Consider the following 21,860-nt stretch of genomic DNA (forward strand, 5'->3'; position numbering starts at 1 on the left):
CTTTCATTTTTCTAGGGTTGGAGTCAAAAAGTTTTTAATTTACCTGTAAACTGAGCAGACTGTTACAAGGTTTTGTGCACCAAATGTAGATGCCACTTTGCACAGTTGCTGCACTGCACTTGGATGCTGATTTCACAATGACTTGCTGCCCCCTATGTGAAGATTATAGGAAGCATAGGCTTGCTAAGGACTGATTTAAGAGCCATTACAGCCCCTCAAGTAGGAATGGTTACACTGGGATATTGGTGCCTAATATGGATATAGCTTAGCCTCCTTATCTAGTATGAAAATAATTGTTGTAAGGTGTCTTTTGCACTGATGTAACAGCAGCCATATGTGGGGTGTTGTACTTTTTGAATGAAACACTGTATTCTATGCCCAGATACACTCCAAGTGCTACTGTGGCGTTAGGGGGTCACGGCTGTACTATTTTAGTAAGTTGAGCACGGGTTTAATCTGTTTACAGGTATATTTGAAATAAAGACATTGTTAAATAGAACTGATTTTTTTCTTGCATTTTAGGACTTGATTATTTCAAATTGGCTACAAACAAGTTAAAATTTAATTCATGGAACTATTTTAGAAAAAAAGTCAAAATGTTCTAAAATTATCCAGCGTGGAGTGAGAACAAATAATTGTTTTCCCAAAGATGGTGCTTACGTATCTTTAGGGGCTACAGTGGCACACAGCACATAAATATGCTAATAGCTTCTACAATCACAGTTCATTGACTGCATGTGCAGTACAAGAGCAATACTAGTAGTTAGTGCTGGCATCACATTATCACAATAAATGCAGACACCTCTGATATCTGAAGTCTGGCTTGGTAATGCACTAGTGTGACAGATAAGGGAGTTAAGATATGTTGGAGAAAGTGAGGTGACAGGACATTGTTCTTTGTAAATTATTGGGGACATCTCTCCAGATGCATGAGGATGACTGTAAAACAAATAAGGAATGGACTGCTCCCCCAGAGAATAGTTTCCACTTCTGTACTAAACCTAGTGCATGCTGGGACAGGGCTTTGGGAGTTTGTTAGTGTTGTGTGAATACTCAAACATTGCAGACATGATCAATAAAGCTCATAGTTACGCGCTTCACTACCAAGTCCCAATGCATTAAGGAGCTTGCCAGAACAGCAGAGACAGCGTGCTTCTGTTATAGCAGAATAGGCAAGCAGAATTAAGATATTTTCAAAGTGGGAGAGTTGCACCTGCCAAATCCTTGACTATCTCTGCTCAATCAAATTATTCTAATCAGTCCAAATAAGGGATGTGGGCACTGTATACTCCATTAGAAAAGGGAAGGAATTGTTCATTAGGGGCCAATTCTTACAAGGCCACATCCAAAAAAATGACACAGATGACCATAAGTGAGGGACTGTAATGCCTAAGTTGTAGGGCCTCAGAACCCCGCCTTAGGTGCTCTGTCTCCCATGGGCAGATCCAGCATTTTGTAAAGGGGCTGCTGCAGCCACCCCTGCAGCACTGGTTGCTGCTCCTGCACCATCTGTTCCCAGCTCCCCACCTCCCCTGCAGATGCAGCAGCAGGGACTATTATAAAACCTGGAATCAGGTAAGAATCCCTGTCCTGCCCCCAGCTTTCGGCACCCCTTCCTTCTCCTTCATGCTTGGCGACACCACACCTCCCTTCCCTTTCACACTCTACCCTGCCCACCACTGCCACTGTCCCTGGCTGAACTGAGGGTGGCGGGGAGCTCCACTCCTGCCCTGCTCTAGCTAGGCTGCATGGGTAGCCAGGGTTAATGGCAGCAGCAACAGATGTGCCTACTCCTAGGCTGGCAGAGAACTCCTGGAGGTCTCAGGCCGGGACAGGGAACTCAGCCCCTGCCATTGTCCCTGGCTTAGCCTAGCTTGCTGCGCAGCCTGGCTGGGGTGGGCCAGGAGCAGCTCTAGAGCTCCCTGCACCTCCAGGCCATATGGGGAAATGGGGGACAGAGCAGCAGTGGGCAGGGGAAGAAGGAATAGGAGAGGGGAAGTACTGCTGTGCAGAAAGGAAAGGGAAGGAGGAGGAATTCTTACCTGCTTCAGGGACTTAAAAATTCCCAGTTGCTGCTCCTGTGGTAAGGTCCAAAAGTGAGGTACAACTGCACCCACGCTGCAGGCTCCCTATACAGTGCATGGCAAGAGTTAAGACAAGGGCAGGCCAAAACCCTGCATGCTAAGAAGGGAGCTGCTCAGATGAATCCAACAGGACACGCTAAGCATAAGGGTATGTGCGAATTCCCATCCTTCGCTGGAGCTTCAGCATCTGAATCAAGGGTCAAATTGCATCCTTACAGGGACTTAGGCACCAGCTTGCAGTTTCTTGACTCAAACAGGATTTGCAGTAGATACAGCCATGTAGCTACTCAGACCACAGCAATTCTGGGCATGCACTAAAGTTAGAACTCCAGGTAGCTGGAGAATTTTCAGGAAAAAAGATGGCGGTCTCTAATGAGTTTAGACTCTCAGTAAGGGTTTATATGGATGGTGATTTTGGACTTTTCTGGATGTCACTCACCACCCTTAATCAACATTCCAGAGGGAATGCAATATTTATCTTTGTACCATTATAGGAAAGCTGCTCTGATTGCTTGCCAGTAAATTAAGAAAGAACTCTCTGCATCAGAGAGACCAACTGGCAGCTTCGGCAGTGGTGTCTCGAGGCAGGCTTCGGATTCCTGGACAATGACCCGCACATCACGACGAGGGACATGCTCAGCTGGGATGGGCTTCACCTGTCCCCCAAAGGTAAGCGTGTGTTTTCTACTAGGTTGGCGGATCTCCTCCGGTGGGCTTTAAACTAGGCTCGTCGGGGGGAGGGGAGTACAAGGGCAGGGGAAGCTGTGGACCACCAAACCATGTGGCACCCACAAGGACAGCGCAGCCTGAAGAAGGAGAACATTGGAAACCTGAAAGCCATGGGGAGACCAGCACTACAGAACAGGTAAGAAACAAGAAGGTAAGAAACAATGGGCCCCTTGGGACTCGGAGCCGGGGGGCAGCAAAGGCACCAGTCGCAGGGCTCAAGTGCCTATATACTAATGCTAGGAGCATGGGGAACAAGCAGGATGAGTTAGTGCTCCTGCTTGCACTAAACACCTATGACTTAGTGGGGCTAACAGAGACCTGGTGGGATTCATCCCATGACTGGGCGGTACATATTGAGAGCTATAGATTGTATAGAAAGGACAGGTCGGGGAAGAAAGGGGAGGGGGGTTGCACTTTATGTCAGTGAGCAATATACATCAACCCTCATCAAGACAGAATCCAAGGTTGAGGAAGTAGAAGGATTGTGGCTTAGGCTACATGGGGGGCAAGGAGAAAGGGATTTGGTGGTAGGGGTCTGCTACAGACCCCCACACCAAGGGGAAGAAATAGATGCGGGGCTCCTGAGGCAACTCTCGGAGACCATAAAAGCTAAAGAGGCGGTAGTCATGGGGGACCTAAACTACCTGGACATCTGCTGGGAGACGCAGACAGCAAGGTCCCATCGCTCACGCAGGTTTCTAACCTGTATACAGGACCTCCACCTGACACAGGAGGTGCATGGTCCCACTAGGGGGAATGCCATACTGGATCTGGTATTGGCAACAGGAGATGACATGATAGGGGACCTCCAGATCGGTAGCCATTTCGGAGACAGTGATCACCTAATAACAGAATTCAACATAAGATGGCGAGCGGGTAAGGTAACTAGTAGGGTGAAAGTGCTAGACTTTAGGAAAGCTGATCTCAATGCACTCAGGCAATTAGTCAAGGAAGCACTGCAGAGTAGGAGTTTTGAAGGGATGGGAGCCCAAGAAGGGTGGCTGTGCCTAAAGGAAACGATCCTTCGGGCACAAAGCAAGACGATCCCCGAGCGAGGCAAAAAAGGGAAAGGGGCCAGGAGGCTTCCATGGCTGACCAGAGAAATCCAGGGCAGCCTAAGGGCCAAAAGGGGAGCACATAAGAAGTGGAAACAGGGTGAGATCACTAAAGATGAATATACCTCCTCTGCTTGTGCTTGTAGGGAGGCAGTTAGGCGGGCCAAAGCTACCATGGAACTGAGGATGGCAACCCAAGTAAAAGACAACAAGAAATTGTTTTTTAGATATATTGGGAGTAAAAGGAAGGCCCAGGGAGGAATAGGACCACTGCTAAATGGGCAGAAACAATTGGTGACAGACAGGGGGGACAAGGCTGAACTCAACGAGTTCTTTGCCTCAGTGTTCCTAAGCGAGGGGCACGACAAGTCTCTCACTGGGGTTGTAGAGAGGCAGCAGCAAGGCGCCAGACTGCCATACGTAGACCCTGAGGTGGTGCAGAGTCATTTGGAAGAACTGGATGCCTTTAAATCGGCAGGCCCGGATGGGCTCCATCCGAGGGTGCTGAAGGCACTGGCCGACATCATTGCAGAGCCACTGGCAGGAATATTCGAACGCTCGTGGCGCACGGGCCAAGTCCCGGAGGACTGGAAAAGGGCTAACGTGGTCCCCATTTTCAAAAAGGGGAGGAAGGAGGACTCGGGCAACTATAGGCCAGTCAGTCTCACCTCCATCCTTGGTAAAGTCTTTGAAAAAATTATCAAGGCTCACATTTGTGAGAGCCCGGCAGGGCAAATTATGCTGAGGGGAAACCAGCACGGGTTTGTGGCAGGCAGATCGTGCCTGACCAATCTAGTCTTTTTCTATGACCAGGTTACGAAACGCCTGGACACAGGAGGAGGGGTGGATGTCGTATACTTAGACTTCAGGAAGGCCTTTGATACGGTATCTCACCCCATACTGGTGAACAAGCTAAGAGGCTGTGATGTGGATGACTGCACAGTCCGGTGGGTGGCGAATTGGCTAGAGGGTCGCACCCAAAGAGTCGTGGTGGATGGGTCGGTCTCGACCTGGAAGGGTGTGGGCAGTGGGGTCCCGCAGGGCTTGGTCCTTGGACCGATACTCTTTAATGTCTTCATCAGCGACTTGGACGAGGGAGTCAAATGTACTCTGTCCAAGTTTGCAGATGACACAAAGCTATGGGGAGAAGTGGACACGCTGGAGGGCAGGGAACAGCTGCAGGCAGACCTGGATAGGTTGGACAAGTGGGCAGAAAACAACAGGATGCAGTTCAACAAGGAGAAATGCAAAGTGCTGCACCTAGGGAGGAAAAATGTCCAGCACACCTACAGCCTAGGGAATGACCTGCTGGGTGGCACAGAGGTGGAAAGGGATCTTGGAGTCCTAGTGGACTCCAAGATGAACATGAGCCGGCAGTGTGACGAAGCCATCAGAAAAGCCAATGGCACTTTATCGTGCATCAGCAGATGCATGATGAATAGGTCCAGGGAGGTGATACTTCCGCTCTATCGGGCGCTGGTCAGACCGCAGTTGGAGTACTGCGTGCAATTCTGGGCGCCACACTTCAAGAAGGATGCGGATAACCTGGAGAGGGTCCAGAGAAGGGCAACTCATATGGTCAAGGGCCTGCAGACCAAGCCCTACGAGGAGAGACTAGAGAACCTGGACCTTTTCAGCCTCCGCAAGAGAAGGTTGAGAGGCGACCTTGTGGCTGCCTTTAAGTTCATCACGGGGGCACAGAAGGGAATTGGTGAGTATTTATTCACCAAGGCGCCCCCGGGGGTTACAAGAAACAATGGCCACAAGCTAGCAGAGAGCAGATTTAGATTGGACATTAGGAAGAACTTCTTCACAGTTCGAGTGGCCAAGGTCTGGAACGGGCTCCCAAGGGAGGTGGTGCTCTCCCCTACCCTGGGGGTCTTCAAGAGGAGGTTAGATGAGTATCTAGCTGGGGTCATCTAGACCCAGCACTCTTTCCTGCTTATGCAGGGGGTTGGACACGATGATCTATTGAGGTCCCTTCCGACCCTAACATCTATGAATCTATGAATTAACAAAAATACAGTAATTTTAAATCTTTACACTTTCAAGGTTACTGGGGCAGGGCACTGCTGGTGCCTGCCACTTTAAGGGTTGAGCCAAACAGCCAGCAGGTGCTTGCTTGCACCAGCCACTTTGAGACATTGGCTGCCTATATAAACAGAGCAGTTCACTGCTGGCAGGCCAGGCAGAAACATTGCCTGGCTGAACTGCTGTATCAGAACATCTGCAGGGAGGAGTAGGAGGCTCTTAGTCCTGGGCATGACCTAAAACTGCACCCTGCCAGGAGTGGGTGGCCTGGTGGGGCTCCCAGTGGTGCAGCAGCCTCCAGGAAAATACCAGACCAGTTACCACCCTGGTGGAAGGCGGGTTGGGGTGCCTCAATAACCCCTAGCCCCGACACTGTGGGTAGCAGTTGGGGCCAGGCACGGCTACAGCCACCTGACCCCCCACCGGGTAGGGAAACCACATAGCCCCAGTGAAGGGGTAGAGATGTGGAGCCCCAGTGAGGGGGAAACCAGAGGGGTGGGAGCCTGGTGTGTGCATGTGTGTGTGTTTATAATAGAGTTGCCCTGGGAGAGGCCAGGGCAAGCTTGGACCTGGTTAGGTAAGTGGCTGGCCACTGCCCTGGTGAGGGTCGCGGGAGAGGCCCAAAAGACGGTACATCTGCCACCCAAGGTGTGTGCTAGATAAAGCCTATGGCCGAAGGGGCTACTCTGAGAGGGAGCAAGGCAGTATAAGTTGTCAATGCGTGGAAGAGACTCTGTGAGAGAGGGTGGAGTGTGAGGCCCTAGTAAGAGGGGAGCAGTATGAATGTGTCTGAGGCCTGACAACGAGGGCTAAGCTTGGTCTGGCTGTAGGCTAGGAGCATGGTGTCACCTGGATGCCATCTGTGAGGCTTGGCTGCCGTGTAGGGAAGGATTGGAGCTGCAGATAGCGCCTCCTAGCAGCAGGACGAGAATGGACAGCCTCCCACCTAATTGGAACCAATTAAGAAACAACAAGGTATGGCAGATGGGGGGGCGGTTGGCCCAGAAACAGGTGGGCAGGCCAATGGCAGACAGGCACCAGGGAGGCCCCCTGTTACAGTTACCTTGGGAAAGATAAGATCAGAATCTGAATCCTTATAACACTGAGGCAGGGCCACGAAAAAATCAAGCTGAGTGTCCTGCCACTGCTTGCATCATAACATTCAATCCTAAGGCAATATTTTGTACAGCATCATATTATGAAACAATATCTATCAATAAGCAGCCCCAGACCACCACACTGGACATCACATTTGGTAGGTCTATTGCAGGGACGGGCAAATAGACTGCAGGCTAGATCTGATCTGCCAACAAATTTGATCCAGTCCATGGGTGGTCAGCTGCCAACTAATTGGATCTGGCCAGTGGCTTCAGCTGTCGCTTGCTTCTGTCCAGCAGCATCAGGCATCAGCTGTGGACATGGGTGGGCCTTCTCCTGCACCAGGTGGGCAGCTACCTGTAGGTTCAGAAACCCAGATACAAAACCTGCCAGCAGCATCCACAGCTGATGCTGCCACCCACCCTGTGCGGTGAAGCTTCTGCCCAGAACCTGCCGGTGGCATCAGCTGTGAATCCAGGCAGGAACCACTGCTGCGCCAGGTGGGCATCAGCTGTGGACACCGGTGGCTGGCTCCATGGCAGGGCTCTGGAAACCTGCTGGCTTTGTCCACAGCTGATGCTGTGGTGAACTACAGCTCCAGTGGGTTGTGGAAGGGGGGGCAGAGGTGAGGAGAGAGAGAGAGAGAGAGAGAGAGAGAGAGAGAGAGAGAGAGAGATGCAGCCCTTGACAGGTCCCTAAAACTCATTAAGTGGCCCTCCAGCCAAAATAACTGCCCATCCTGAGCTACTGGACTGCTAATTAGCTACTGAGCTCTGTTGGACTGGGTACTACCAATTCATGCAGTTTAATTGGCTAATGCTGATTTTATTAGGGGATATAAGGCAGATAAGTAAAAACATGCCTAATTTGTATGTACAACTGTAACACCAGGACTAGTGACAGGGCTGCCAAATCAAGAACATGTTTTTAATGACAAACTACAACTTTATTGACTACCAAATTTTGTTCTGACTGCAATAGCTGCTATCTTTTGGTTCTAAATCAAACATAGCTATTGAAAATGACTGTATTACTTCAAAACAGAACATTAAGTTAAAAATGCTCTAGCCCTGACTCTTTAACTGGATGTGAGATAGCAGACCCTTGTGGCCCCCCTCTTTTAATCCCCCAACCCCAAATTTAGCTGCTGTTAATCCATTTGAGTTCAGCGAGTAGCTGTTCATATGAATCCATCCGTGAATATACTGTGTATTGTGGTAAGGGTTGGAAACAAAGTACATGGATCAGTGATTAGAAACCTTAGCAGCTTTAATAAGGATCCCTCAGCAGAATGTAAAAGCTTGGATGTTGACTTTAGTGGCTAGCGCTTTCATACCTGAGTGCCTCAGATTAAATTCCTAGCTCTAAAGGTAGTCAATGAAGTAAAGGTAACTTGAGTTTCAGACACTGAGGCTAGTAGCAGATAGAAGCACTCGGTACCTCTGAAGTCAGGCAGGTTTGATTTAGGTACCTAACTAGAGCTAAAGACCTACCTACCTACCTACTCACAAGCACCTAGGTTTGTAACTTTTAGTCAATATACATATCAATTCAAATGATCTGCAAGGTACAGACTATTGCTCAGTATTTTTATGTAATAGTGATTTGATTTTTAACTATTTGTCAACACCTTATTTCCTTCTTCATTCAGTGTTAATACTAGACTATGGTCATCGATATCTAAAGCAGCCTACCTTGCTTTTATAAGTAACTGTAAAGAATGATTAACTCAAAGGCAGGTCTTGTTATCCCAAATGTGTTGTACTAAAACATACAGACACTAACATACACAGTTTCTTGTACAGTTGGTAAATAATAGCCCTCATCAGAACTGGAATTTGGATGCAAGTTCACTATTTTCTAGGATGTTGCTGTGCTTGTGCTGTCCAAGTAAGTGCTGTACTCTGACACCTGAGGTGAAGAGAGAAAGAGGAAAATAATTCAGACTCTGAGATCAAGTTCTAGAAGTTCATCAGAACAGTAGCTTGTCTGTTATTAAGGTATCCAGAACTCCAGTTAGTCAAAATTTCCATGCAAATTTCTCATCAGTGGCAATGCGTAGGGGTGTGCCCCCGAGAGTGCTGCTGCACCCCTTCACAGCCAGCATTCCCTGCTTAGGCAATGGGCAGGTGGGAGTGCTGGTGCCTGGTGAGAGTACCGGCTGGGGAGTGGGGTGCCAGAAGCGCCACTAGCACTGCTGGGCACACCCCTGGCACTTCTGGGTCGGTGGTAGTGGCTGTGGGGGGGGGACCCCCCTGGTTGCTAACTGGCCACTGGGGGTGGGTGGGTGGGAAGAGTGGCAAATGACTCAGGAGGCACCAGTTGCCCATGTTTCTCATTTATCTTAATGGGGATATACATAATGCTAATGCTACAACCCAGTGGTGCTCAACCTTTTTGGCTGGATGGGCAGTGCCCAGTTCCTCCATGGGCCACAGCTGCCTGGTGGACCCAGAATGGTTGCTAGGATGCCCCATCTGGCTATGCAGGAGTAAGGGACCATGGTCTGGCCTCAACTGGGCACGGTGGAGGGGAAGTGGGCATGGCTCAGTCCTACCCCACAGGGAGGAAATATGGCCCAGCCCCTTCCCCAGGTAGGAGAAAGCGGGGTGGTCCAGCCCCATAGGGAGAAGAGGGCAGAGCCTGGCCCCAGCACAGCCATGCAGAGGCAAGGGGGGAGTAGCCTGGTTCTAATCTGGCCATGAAAGGGGAGGGTAGTGGCCCAGCTTGAACCTGTTGCTTTGAGCTTGGGATTTTGGCAGGGTGGCAGTATTAACTGCCACTGTTCCCCTGCTGCCAAATTTCCTGACCCCTGGGGAGCCCTGCAGGCTAGATTCCAAGGCTTTGTGGGCTGCTCTTGGCCTGCGGGCCAGAAGTTGAGCACCCCCGCTACATACCATGAGAGAGACTGATCCCTGAGGGGGAAGGGGAAAAAACCACCCACAACCCAAAAGCTAATACTGTCAAACTAGATCTACATAATAAAAAACAACAAACTAAAGGCAACCTAAAGTTCAGTCTTTCAAAACATTATTAAAACTACCTAAAGATAAACCAAGTTTTAATGAAAAGGCTGCATTTCAAAAAAGAGCATTTAAGTGATACAAGAGCAAGATACTAGAAGCCCAGACCTGTAACTCACTTAAAAGGCTTTTATAAAATACCACTCACAATTTTAAATTACACTACACAAATATTTTTTCTCTCTTAGTCCATTGGTGTAATTGTGATTGACTAGAAAGGTTGAATATTGTGTGGGGGGGGGGAGGGGGGAGGGAAGGGAGACATCAAGTAAATGGATCCAATATTTTATAGTAAATATAAATAAACAGGATTTTGCCATATTACAAATACTATTTCAAGAAACAATACAAATTACCTGAAGACAGAAGCCAATGTGACCAGTACTGGTACCAATACTGCCCTTTGGGGCTGCTTAATGTCATCCGTGTCCCAGCCTTCCAACAGCCTTGCTGCTGAATGCTCCTTTCACTAGGTGGCAGGAGACTACTGTTTTTTACCTTGTTAGAGAGCCTAAATGCATGTCTTCATAGATTCCAAGCTGTAATTCAGTGTGCCCTTGTCCTGGAACCAACTTCCTATAAATTCTTGTTATTTAACTATGATTTATACTGAACCTTTCTTTACAAGTAAAAACTAAAGTTCTGTAGCTGAGATAAAAGATAATGGCTAAAAAAATTCTACACTTCATAGATTCATAGATGTAGGGTCGGAAGGGACCTTGTAGCTCTTCTAGTCCGACCCCCTGCCTGGGCAGGAGAGAAAACTGGGTTCAAATGACCCCAGCTAGGTAACCATCAAGCCTCCTCTTAAAGACCCCCAAGGTAGGAGCCAGCACCAGTTCCCTTGGAAGTTGGTTCCAGATCCTAGTTCCAAAGTACCATTACAAATCCTCTGGCAAATCCGATTTTATTTGGCTTACCCATACTGTTCTGTACTGCAAGGGAAAATTCAGCATCTAAACAGCATTTATTAAGCATTACATTTAGAAGAAGTGACCCTATGTTGGATTAAAAAAAGAATTAATAGTAACAAGGATTTTTGGTGGTGATATCTAAATTGACCACGGTATGGCTGAGAGGAATAAGTAAGTTTTCAGGTTCTAGTACCATTTCTCGTGGCTACGTTATCCCAAACCTTAGAATCAGAAGTAATAACATTCTTCTAGCTGTGTGCTGCAAAAGCATACCGGAGCCTATCTAGTATGGCAAGTTCACAATAGGAAAGGATTTGAACTGGAGCTTTAGAAGAGTGGTTAGGCTGGCTCTTAAAGTGTGGTGAGTGTGGAATGCACACGCTATAAAAAAAAACAAAGTGGGGATTTACTGTCAAGGCAAATGCCTTAATTTCCAGATCAGTCTCAATCTTTTTAGACTCAAAGCACCCCTTGGAAATTGTCGACACTTAGTTTTTACTTGTTTTATGACTACAGATTAATAATAGAACAAGTCTGTTGCAAAGAACTCGGACTATGACAGGTCACAATGTTTTTAACCATGATGAACTCTTATTTGAAATCTCTAGGTTTATCTTGCAAGTTGCAAATCATGTTTGCACACCTAATAGTACTAACATTGTATAGTACCTTGAAGCACCCTTGAAAGGATCTGAAAGCACCCTGGGGTGCTGTGGCATCCTGGCTGAGAATGGAAATGGAAAAAATTGGAATGTTCAAATTTTATATAACAACAACACTTAAGCACAACTGCTTATTGGGTGATATGTTGGCAACATTTGTAGCACCTTAGCCAAGCATTAAATTTATTTATGTTGCAGTCCTACTAGATAGTTCTCTAGTTCTCATTTGAAAAAAATTATTACAAGCAGAAACATTTACAGCTGTGGCCACTTACAAAAAGGATATTTTAACAGCTATGTTGCTGATGTGAACCAGTTCTCTAATGATGGTTCTAAACATGAGTTGATTTTTTTTGTTTTCCCATAGGCAATACTAGTAGATATTTTGCTTATTTATGCAGCTGACAAAGGATAATTATTGCCTTGTTTAAAAAAAACCTACTGCCTTGTCTAAGTGATACAAAGAACTCTGGTGATAGGGGGGATTCTGCAAACAGGCAAATACTTGTTGCAAGGATCACAGCATTCAGTTTTTATTTGTTTTGCACAATGATAGGTTGCACACGTGGACAAACAGCACATTTAAAAACCCAGTTTAACAAATTAATACATTACAAGAAAGTCCAGTGGTTCAACATTTTAAAGTTTAACTATTAAAAAAAAGCAGTAACAAAGAAATACAAACATTAGGGTTTGGACTGCAGCCCAATGCAAGGTTTAAAAAAGATTGAAGTTTAAATGAATTTTAAGCTTTTAACTTGTCAGTCTTAACACACACACTATCCATTCCCTCCCAAAGAAAACGCTCACATTAGAGATGCAATAACACACACATGTACAAAAGTGGAAAGTTCTGTGCTCAAAACGGACTCCCTTATTTTTTTAACACAGAAGAAACAGAAAACTGTACATTTGTCAAAGGCCAATCACTGCTGTGTGCAGACATCACTTCCAGAACATACAAAATGGTTCTCAACAACACTTACAATTGAAAGCAACTGACTTCATACTAGAAATTTTTTACGCAGTGTATCTGTTTTTAGAAAAAAAGGTGCCTGGATGCAAGTGATTCTGAATGTTCACTTGATGCATGTTATATACAAAACATCTTCCCTATAAAAAGCAACACATCTGCAAAATTCCACACGCACATTCCACCTGATATCTTGATTTGCAAAAATCAGACTGATCTGGCATCTCTCTTGCATAAGACAGTATCTCTGCAAGTTTTTCCCTGCTCTTTTCTAGAACGTGCAGAGTTGGAGATGCAGCCCAACATATCAGATGCCAGAATATGGAGACGACTCCTAGTTCTACTTTTGCAATAGCTTAGCCCTCAAATTACAACGTTTTGCTCTATTCCTTAGCAGCTATTTATTGTGCTATACCTGGTGCAAAGGGCATGTAAGCAACTCCTTCTGGAGTCAACGCTAACAGCCCCAATTAGCAGCCTCTTGGCTAGTGAATCAACTCTGTTTTGGAATGGTTAAATTATGGTTTTCAGTAAGAGTGGCTACTCTTACTCTACTCTAATGGTAGAGAAAGAGACCATCACATTCACAGCTCTCTGCCTCCAAGCCAGTCTCTTAATCTTGAATTTGCTCCTGTATCACAGCAGAACCAGAATTGCTGCTAAACCCAGGAGAGATCAGTCTAGGAACATTATCTGTGGAACACCTTTGTCCAAAAGGCTCTCCAGATTCTTCTTTGGAGTTGTATGCTAAATGGGGAAAGGAAGATGCTGAAGACAAAACAGGCAATGGAGTATTATTTGCTATAGTTACATAGTAGTATACATTTCAACTGTTTTTTAAAAGGCTGTAAAGATATTGCAGCCTGGGACCACTATTTGATATTCTCAGGAGCAATGGGAGGTGGGAACCTAGAACATGGAAAAGGTATACCCAAAGAAAAGAAAATTGTAGATTTTTCATGGGGCAAAGTTTGCACCTGTTTTTATTATATATACACATACATACACACAAATGTGCGCACTGTACTGTATATATTTACATCCATATACACAAAGAAAGACCCTGAAGTAGATTTAAAGGCCATATCCAGGAACAGAAGATATGAACTCTAGCATCTGTACTAGAATATAGTTTATCTGTACAAAAAACAAATATGCATATATTCATATGGTATATAAAGCTCATTAACAAAAAATATTCTGCTACTAACATCAGGTTAAATAGATGGTTTTCCAAGATTCTTTAATAATGCAGTATAGAACATTTCTAAAACTAGGAACAAAAATAAAAATACATAAATGGGTTTCTATTCACAGGAAAATAACTGTTCATTATGATTACATTTCATATTCCAGAATAGGGAAAAGTAGCAAAATTTTATAAATCTCCTAGGATGCAATTTATTTACTGCATCAATTTAGAAAAATAGATTTTTAGGATCAAAGTTGATTCGCTTCCCCCTTCCCAACAGCACGTTTATCTTTTCCCTCTCTTGTTTCCGGCGGGAGGTTTCTTCAACTGAAGAAGTTGCCCTCCTGTCCCAAACCCTGCAGTTGCAGGATGAGACACCCCGAATGTCAGACCAGCTGATGCTGTGATGCCAGGATTGCTGAAGTTGAACCCAGATGTACTCGAACTGCCAAAGCCTTGTAAAGGAGGGAAAATTTTAAGTCAGAAGTCAAATAATTTCAGACACTTCCCCTCCAATATATGAATGAAAGTTAATTAATTATTAGTAGCTGCCCTAATCTGAAGATATTAATGCGGATCCAAAATATTATGGAGAACTGCCAATATATTTTAGACCTGCTGCAGTAGGTGAGATGCTGAAGTACTGTAAGACCTATAGGGTGATAGCTAATTTGTTTAGCTCAACTGAGACTGGGGCTCTTCTATGCAAGGCTTTATACAAACAGAGATCGTGCCTGTGCTAAATGCTTACAATCTAAATAGATGAGACAAACAAGGGGGTGGAGGAGAAGCAGAAACATAAGAGAGGTGAAAGTGACTTGGACTGGTTAGTGCAGAGCTGGAAACAGAGTTCCTAGTCTTGTGCCCTATAGACTAGACAACACTGTCATGTCTTCCTAATGTACGAGACAGGCCCTAACCTAATCCTTGCTAAGTTTTAGATATTTAAAAAAAGCCCTTTGGATCTCATGAGGTCCCTTCCAGCCCTAAACTCCTGTGAATCACAGTAGAAGAGACAGTATCTGTGAAGAGATTGCTTTTGGGGAAAAAATCTCAATAGTTCAGAGAATTTTGCTACAGTAAAAAAAAATAAAAATTAATATATAGCAATTCCTTTAAACTGAAACTGAAAACTGTCATTCCACAGAATAATCTCCAACCTAAATTTCCCCTACTGAAACTTGATGCCATTGCTTGTAGGAGACAAGACTAAAAGCAGTGGCCTCGAGTTTCAACAGGGGAAAATTAGGTTGGAGATTAGGAGGAACTTTCCAATGCTGACCAGTGGTCAAACATTGGAACTGATTACCAAGAGAAACTGGTATCTCCATCTGCGAGTTTTCAAGAGCAGGCTAGACAGACACCTGCCTGGCTGGGATGATTTAGTCAGGGACACTCCTGCCTTAAAATCATAGAAAAGTAGGGCTGGAAGGGACCTCCCGAGATTATCTAGTCCAACCCCATGCCTGAGGCAGGATCATCCCCATCTATCCAAACCATCCTATACAAATCCACTGTTTAACCTATTCACGAAAATAGAGAGTCAAACTTGACATAACCACAAGAGATAACACCCTAAACTGCCACAGGTAAAGGAGGGGGACCATGACAGCAAACATCCTATTGCTACAAAGGCTGTTATACATTTGAGAGATTCAAAGAAGAGGGCCGCACTCCGTGCTACAAAGTAATGCAACCCAGCCTTTAGCAGGGATTAGAAGATATCTCAGGAGCTCATCTAGTCCAACCCCCTGCTCAAGCCAGGACTGTCCCTGACTACACCATCCCAGGTAAGTGTCTGCCTTGATGACTTTCAGCTCTTCTCTGGAGTCCTGAAGGGCTCAGGCCAGAAAGGAGGATATTTTACCCAAAGACTTGATAGGTAGTTAATCATAGCTGGAATGATTCTGACACGGAAGTTCTTTTTTTCTGCACAACAAAATCTAATTGCTTCAGTTCCTTGTCTTATGGAATGCTTTAAAAACTGCTGAATTATCTTATTAGCCACAGAAGCCACCAACAAACTTGATACTGGGTGGGCACATGAAATACTCGTGAGAGGCAACTGTTAAGCTCTATTTTGAGTCTCTGTGTGAGAGAGAACAGTGCCTGGCAGGCTCTAAAATAACATGTGGACCTGGCACAGGAGACAAGGAGAAGACTATAATTGTGAGAAGATCATAACAGTCTCATATAGGATGAAAGACATTGCTCTGGAAGCTCTAAACCTTTTTGCTTCACCTCTGCAAACTATCCTTACTTCTTCCTGTTTGTGGACATTGGTTTAGTGACTAATGCAAAAGGAAAACATGAGCTTTATATTTTCCAGTGATTAGATGGAGACTAACACCTTGACACCTGAAACAGATATCACTGGGATGTCCATCAAGAGCGCGGTGAATACATGGTTAAGACTGACTCTGGTAAGACAGACCCTACTGGTCCAACACTGAAGAGGAATGAGTCCAGGGTAAGAACTGAGCATTCCTGGTTGGTCAGGAGAGGGCTTCTTAACTACATGACCAAAGTGAACACTCCCTCTTATACTACAAGTAGAAGATGCCCCCCCATCAATGAAGATGACAACACAACTTCTACCACAGATAGTATGGATCTTAAGCAGACTGGTGTACCAAGGGGTCAAAGAAGCATACCAGCACCAAACATAGTGACACTGGTATCATGGGCAATTCTAGAGGTATAGCTATGCTTCTCTCACACTATGTTGGCTAGTATTATTAAAGCTATAATCATCTCAAAACAACTCCAGTATTACTAGGTACCCTGTGCCTTTTCATTAAGTCAGAATTCGAGCCACTTCACTTCTGGGAAAAGTGTTATTGTTTAAGCTTCCCCTTTTGGTGAGAGGCAGTCATCTTTATCTTGCTTTGGTAGTGGTCTTCAGTGGCAGGGTAGTCTTTGATGGTCCCAAGTCCTTGTCCAATAGTACTCCACCACTAGTGCAGCTACTACCAACTGTGAGTGCTGCACATTGGGGGAGATCTGCCAACTAGGAGAAGGGTCAACCTCCAAAATGGAAGTTGTTTCTTAAAGTGCAAGTCTGACTCATTAACTGAGTGATATGTAACTTTAGCCAAGTGTCCCTAGATCTTTTAGCTTAAAAGAATGGCATATGAAACAGCAGTGTCATCAAGACAAAACAAAACAAACAAACCCAAAACAGCAGCCATGGCTGCCATCAAGTAAAATGAAACCACTGTGGCATGGACAGGACTTGAAGCCCCAGGGTCTTGAATCTGCCATTTTAAGCAAAGATAATGGTACAAAACATAAGAGGAATATTAGAAATGTAATTTGCATCAATACTATAAGATATGTGAAGGGGAGCTTACAGGGAATTAACATTAACTAGCTAACATTCTGACCTGCCTACCTTTTAGTTAATATTGGCAATCATTGGAAACAACAAGCAACATATGTTTAAAAAAAAGAGTGAGGAAAGAACTAGCTAGGGAACACCTATATTTTCATTCTGAAAGAATATAAATCCTACAATTAAAAATAATTTAACTAATGGATAGCATATTAAAAAGGTCTAAAGTTGGTTGTCAGTCAGGAAGCCTAGGGAGGTACAGGTACCACCAGAAAGAAGTTCAGAGTAATATATGCAAGCAACCCTATCACCTGATAAACAAAAGGCTGCTGAAATTGTCATTACCAAAGTATTGCAAGATACTACAAAACAATGGTCTCAATTTAGCGCTGCTGTAACAATACCAGAAAAAAAGAATTAATACATAAGATGTGGTACATATATTTTTTAAAATCACATTCAACCCAGAGGCCATGTGACACAGGATTGCAAACAGGGGAAAGGGTCAATTTATTTACAGGCTGTCAAAATTACCTGGAATTCTGTAATCCTTACTATCTCCCACACAGAACATAATGAAAGCTGAACAACAGTGTAATTGATTAGTGTACCACTTTATCCAGGTTCCAATTTAAAACAGTACTTGGTTCAAAAGTTTCTAAAAGCCTGAATCAGGATTGTAGCATACAGTAAACAAACAAACCAACCAACCTTAAAGTATGACATTGTTTTAGCTTTCTATACCTTTATTTTATATATTCTTTCCAAATCTAGGGAGATAATCTTTGGCCTACAAAGTTTAAAGTTTCACATTTCATAAAATTTAAATTTTAAACTGGATAGTTTTAGCATTAATACAGGAAACATCAGATAATAAATGTATTTCAACTCACAAGGCAAGAACCTACAAGATCATTTTAAAATGTTTTAATTGTTTTTATTTTATCCCCGACATTAAAAACATTACATTAGTTACCAAACGTGAAGAACACTGGAGTTTGAATTTTGCAGATTCTACTAGAGATATGATATGTAGTACACCAGGATATTATGCATTCATGAGCATTAGCTTATTTCAATTTTGTAATTTACTGTTCAAAAATTAAATAGTGTTTGTCCCTTATTTGAAAGATTAATTCTGGATTAATCGAGATAAATGGCAAAAGTTAGCCCATGGAATATTTGATGAAAATGAATGAGTTAGAGTTTCACTTGGAAAACCAACAACCTATTTCTTCAGTGTTACTGAAAATCATTCATTCTTAATGCATTGTACTTAGACAAAAATAACAAGCACATTTTTAAAACTAGCCTATTAAAAACATACGTAGTGCCATCCTGGTCAAACCAATGGTCCATGTAGCCCAGTATTCTGTCTCTGATCGTAGCAAGCAGTACATACTTTAGAAAGAATATATAAAAGGCATGTCTAGAGCAAGTAATTTACTGTCATGCCCTTCCTGGCATCAACCATCATTGGTTTAGGGATGTCAAAGGATACACTTCCAACTCTTCTCCAAATAGACCAGTCCTCCATGAATTTGTCTAATCCCTTTCTGAACTCGCTTATATAAAATAATCAGAAAATTAGCAATGGTTTCCAACTGCAGAATTCATAGCCAAATTTCAAGTACACAAAATTTGGGAAGTTTGAATTAAGAGCCTGTATTGATTTTATCATTAAGAAATTAGTAAAACAAAGCAAAACATCAAGAATGGAATGAGTTGCAAGTAGAAAGTTGTCAAAATAACAGTATGAGATAGAAGAAAGGTAGCTCAATATGGAAGTCAATCTGATTTTCTAAATGGGAGATGCCATTCCATGAGACAATTCCCATTTCATTTAGGGGAACAGTACAAAATTAGGAATGTTTTTTAAAACTTTTCCTAAAATTAATTTTTTGAGAAAATATTTTAAACAGTTATACTGTAAAGGAAACTCAAAGCATTGGATCCTTATTGCAATTACTATTTTAAAACCCGTTGCAAGATTTGTGATACCTGAAGTTAAATTATGTACCTGTATTTAAGAAAAACAAACTGGAATTCAGTTAAAAACAAACCTGCGCTAAGACTTCCTGAGGGTTTATTTGTAGCTCCAAATCCAAATGATGATGAGCCTGTAGCATTGCTTCCAAAAGCAGAACTACTTCCAAATCCTATTAGGATAGTAGTAAAGACATGTACTGTAAAAGAACTGGTAACGAAGACACAGCAATTTAAAGTATTAAGCTTTTACGATTAAATTTGTTTTAAAGTTACTTGCATAAAACTTACTATTCAGTAAATTTATATTGCTACTGAAACTTTCTAAATGTGACATGCACTAATTTCTGCATAAGAATGGGAATCCATGAACAGAAAAGCAGTTGAGAATGTTATTAGTAAATTTCATTTAAAAAATGAGATACTGAATGATCTCACTGAATTGTAAAGTCACATGATCTTACTGAACAGTAAATAACTACAGTTAAATGGAAATGTTTGCTTTCATAACCATGTTATTCTATTTACTATTAAAAAGGGGAATTTCAGTGATATGTCAGTCCATCATGTAATATCATACCAATGGATAAAACTTCAATCTATTTTTTTTTTTAAGTTACATGACTAGCCTAGGAGCTTGGCTCCAGTAAGGTTAGACTTTGTCTACATAAGAAAACTGTCCTACTTTTTGAACCAAAACACAGTTTTAAAACAAATTTAGTAAATGACTCCCAAACTCGGGATGGAAATGCTTTGGCTTAAAACCTGACTTATCTATGTTTCAATCCAAGTCAAACAGAAATAAGCTCACTTGCACTGGACAAAACTTTGCCCGAGACCAAAAATATGAGCTAGACCTGTCTTATTTTTAATATGAAAAGTCTCTGCTGCTCTTACAGTTTGAGCACTGTAACAAGAAAAGTAATACTTATATTAAACTAATTTGGTCAAATTTCGTTTCATGACCGTATCATATTAAGTTCTTAATGAAAAACTAACATTTCACTAGAGCACTTAATGGAAATGTAACTTGATAGTAAAAGGTCAGTTGGAATGTATTCTTTAGTCATGTGATCGCAACAAATATTGCAGCAATTTGACTATTCTAAAAATGTTTACAATTTGAGATTACAGTTCAGATTTGTTTAGGATGCAAGATTATTAATATAGGCCAATATTTCAAATTATACAGGGAAGAGAGATAAGGCATCTGTAGGCTGAGAAAAAGAGGTACAGGTTAGGGAACATTAGCGGGAGTTTGGTAGGTTTGATAACCTCAAAACAAAAATATTTAACAATCAGAAAGACAAAATAATTTAGAGGTGATAAATATGAATAATAAATTGTATAGCTATGCACAATGTCGCATGAATAGAAAAAAAATGTTCACTGTAGTATACATCCCAATTTCTTGTCCAACCCAGTTTTTAAATGAGTTCTGAATGACTTAGGAAGGTATCTGGGCCACACAACACTCTTAAATTGTGAAGAAACAAGACAATTTATGCATCAAAATACAGAAATTCACCCATTAATCTTCTAATGTGACTGCCATCCATAATAAAGATGGGGAGCAAGGTCCCTCAAAAAATGCATTTTGAAGAGTATGCAATTAAAAATGGGTTTTTTAAATGCATCTCGATTTAAAATTTCTGAATTTCTGAAGTGTTCCTTTTGTTTCAAGGAGCACTTTTGCTTCTTCTCTCCCCCAAACTGTATCAGGATCTTGCCATTAAAATTATTCTTCATGATCTGTCATAATCCCATATATTGACTCTCAAAGGAGAAATCAGGATTTTACAACTTGATATACAAAAAATAGGGGAAAAGTGCCTCCTTAAGTATTACCAACCCCTCCTTCCCAAAATCAAAGGCTTCAAATATCTAAACAGAGTTTAAGTTTCATAAACTTGCTAGCAATAAGCTTCTGTAATTTATACATCTAAAGAATATTCTGAACAAATTATAAAAACTCTTTGGGGGAGGGAAACAGCCTTCCCTTGTGTTTTTATAAAACCCTAGAACATTATGGAAAGTGCTTCCTATACGACTTCTTTTAAGCCGCTCTGGCTTAGTTATTTTTCTTGTTTTAGGCACATAGGGCACACTTAAGTTATGTGATTGCAATGAATATTGCAGCAATTTGACTATTCTAAAAATGTTTACAATTTCAGATTACAGTTCAGATTTGTTTAGGATGCAATAAAGCTGGCTCCTGAGAGCAGCTCTTACTAAATTGCCACAGCATCTTGTGAATTCAGTGTTCCAAATGGCAGCAGGGGCACTTTAACTAAAGCTTGTTCAACAAACTTTAGGTAAAGCACCCCTGCCGCCATTTTGAAGCATGGAGACACTGAATACATGATACGCCAAGGCTAGCGAAGCATGCTAGTTAGCACACTTCCTCTGATGTACTGTAATTAATCATGTCAGAACAGGCATCCCACAGGTCTACGGGTGCCCATAAAGCATGAGTTCTCTTGTCATATTTACAATCCAGTTAATAATGGTTGTTCACAGATTTGGAGATGCATAAGCTCAGTTTTGTACTGGAAAGCCAAGAGAAAAGCTTAATTATAATTTCACAACCAAGTTCCTAAAGTAAGTGCAAAATGGGCATTTTTTCTAATGGTTTGCCTTATTAAACTCATGTCATGATGAGATAGATATAAAGAGTTTCTAGATTTAGAATTTGGGAAAGCACTGGTGAAATTTCTCATACAAAGTTAACCACAAACAACAGAATGTAAATTTCAGATCTGAACTGAATGAGACATAG

General features: G+C 42.7%; 1 protein-coding gene across 1 annotated transcript in view; it reads right to left on the reverse strand.

The window, feature by feature from the left end:
* Positions 1-12,113: 12,113 nt before the first annotated feature.
* Positions 12,114-21,860, reverse strand: part of NUP58 (nucleoporin 58) — a 52,397-nt gene continuing 42,650 nt past the window's right edge. The window contains exons 15-16 of the mRNA XM_006274421.4: positions 19,159-19,254; positions 12,114-14,216 (exon numbers count right to left, since the gene is read on the reverse strand). Coding sequence (XP_006274483.1) covers positions 14,047-14,216; positions 19,159-19,254 — 266 coding nt within the window. The 3' untranslated portion in view covers positions 12,114-14,046. The remainder of the gene's footprint in view (positions 14,217-19,158; positions 19,255-21,860) is intronic.

This window comes from Alligator mississippiensis, chromosome 1, assembly GCF_030867095.1.
Source record: "Alligator mississippiensis isolate rAllMis1 chromosome 1, rAllMis1, whole genome shotgun sequence".
Taxonomy (NCBI): Eukaryota; Metazoa; Chordata; order Crocodylia; family Alligatoridae; genus Alligator; species Alligator mississippiensis.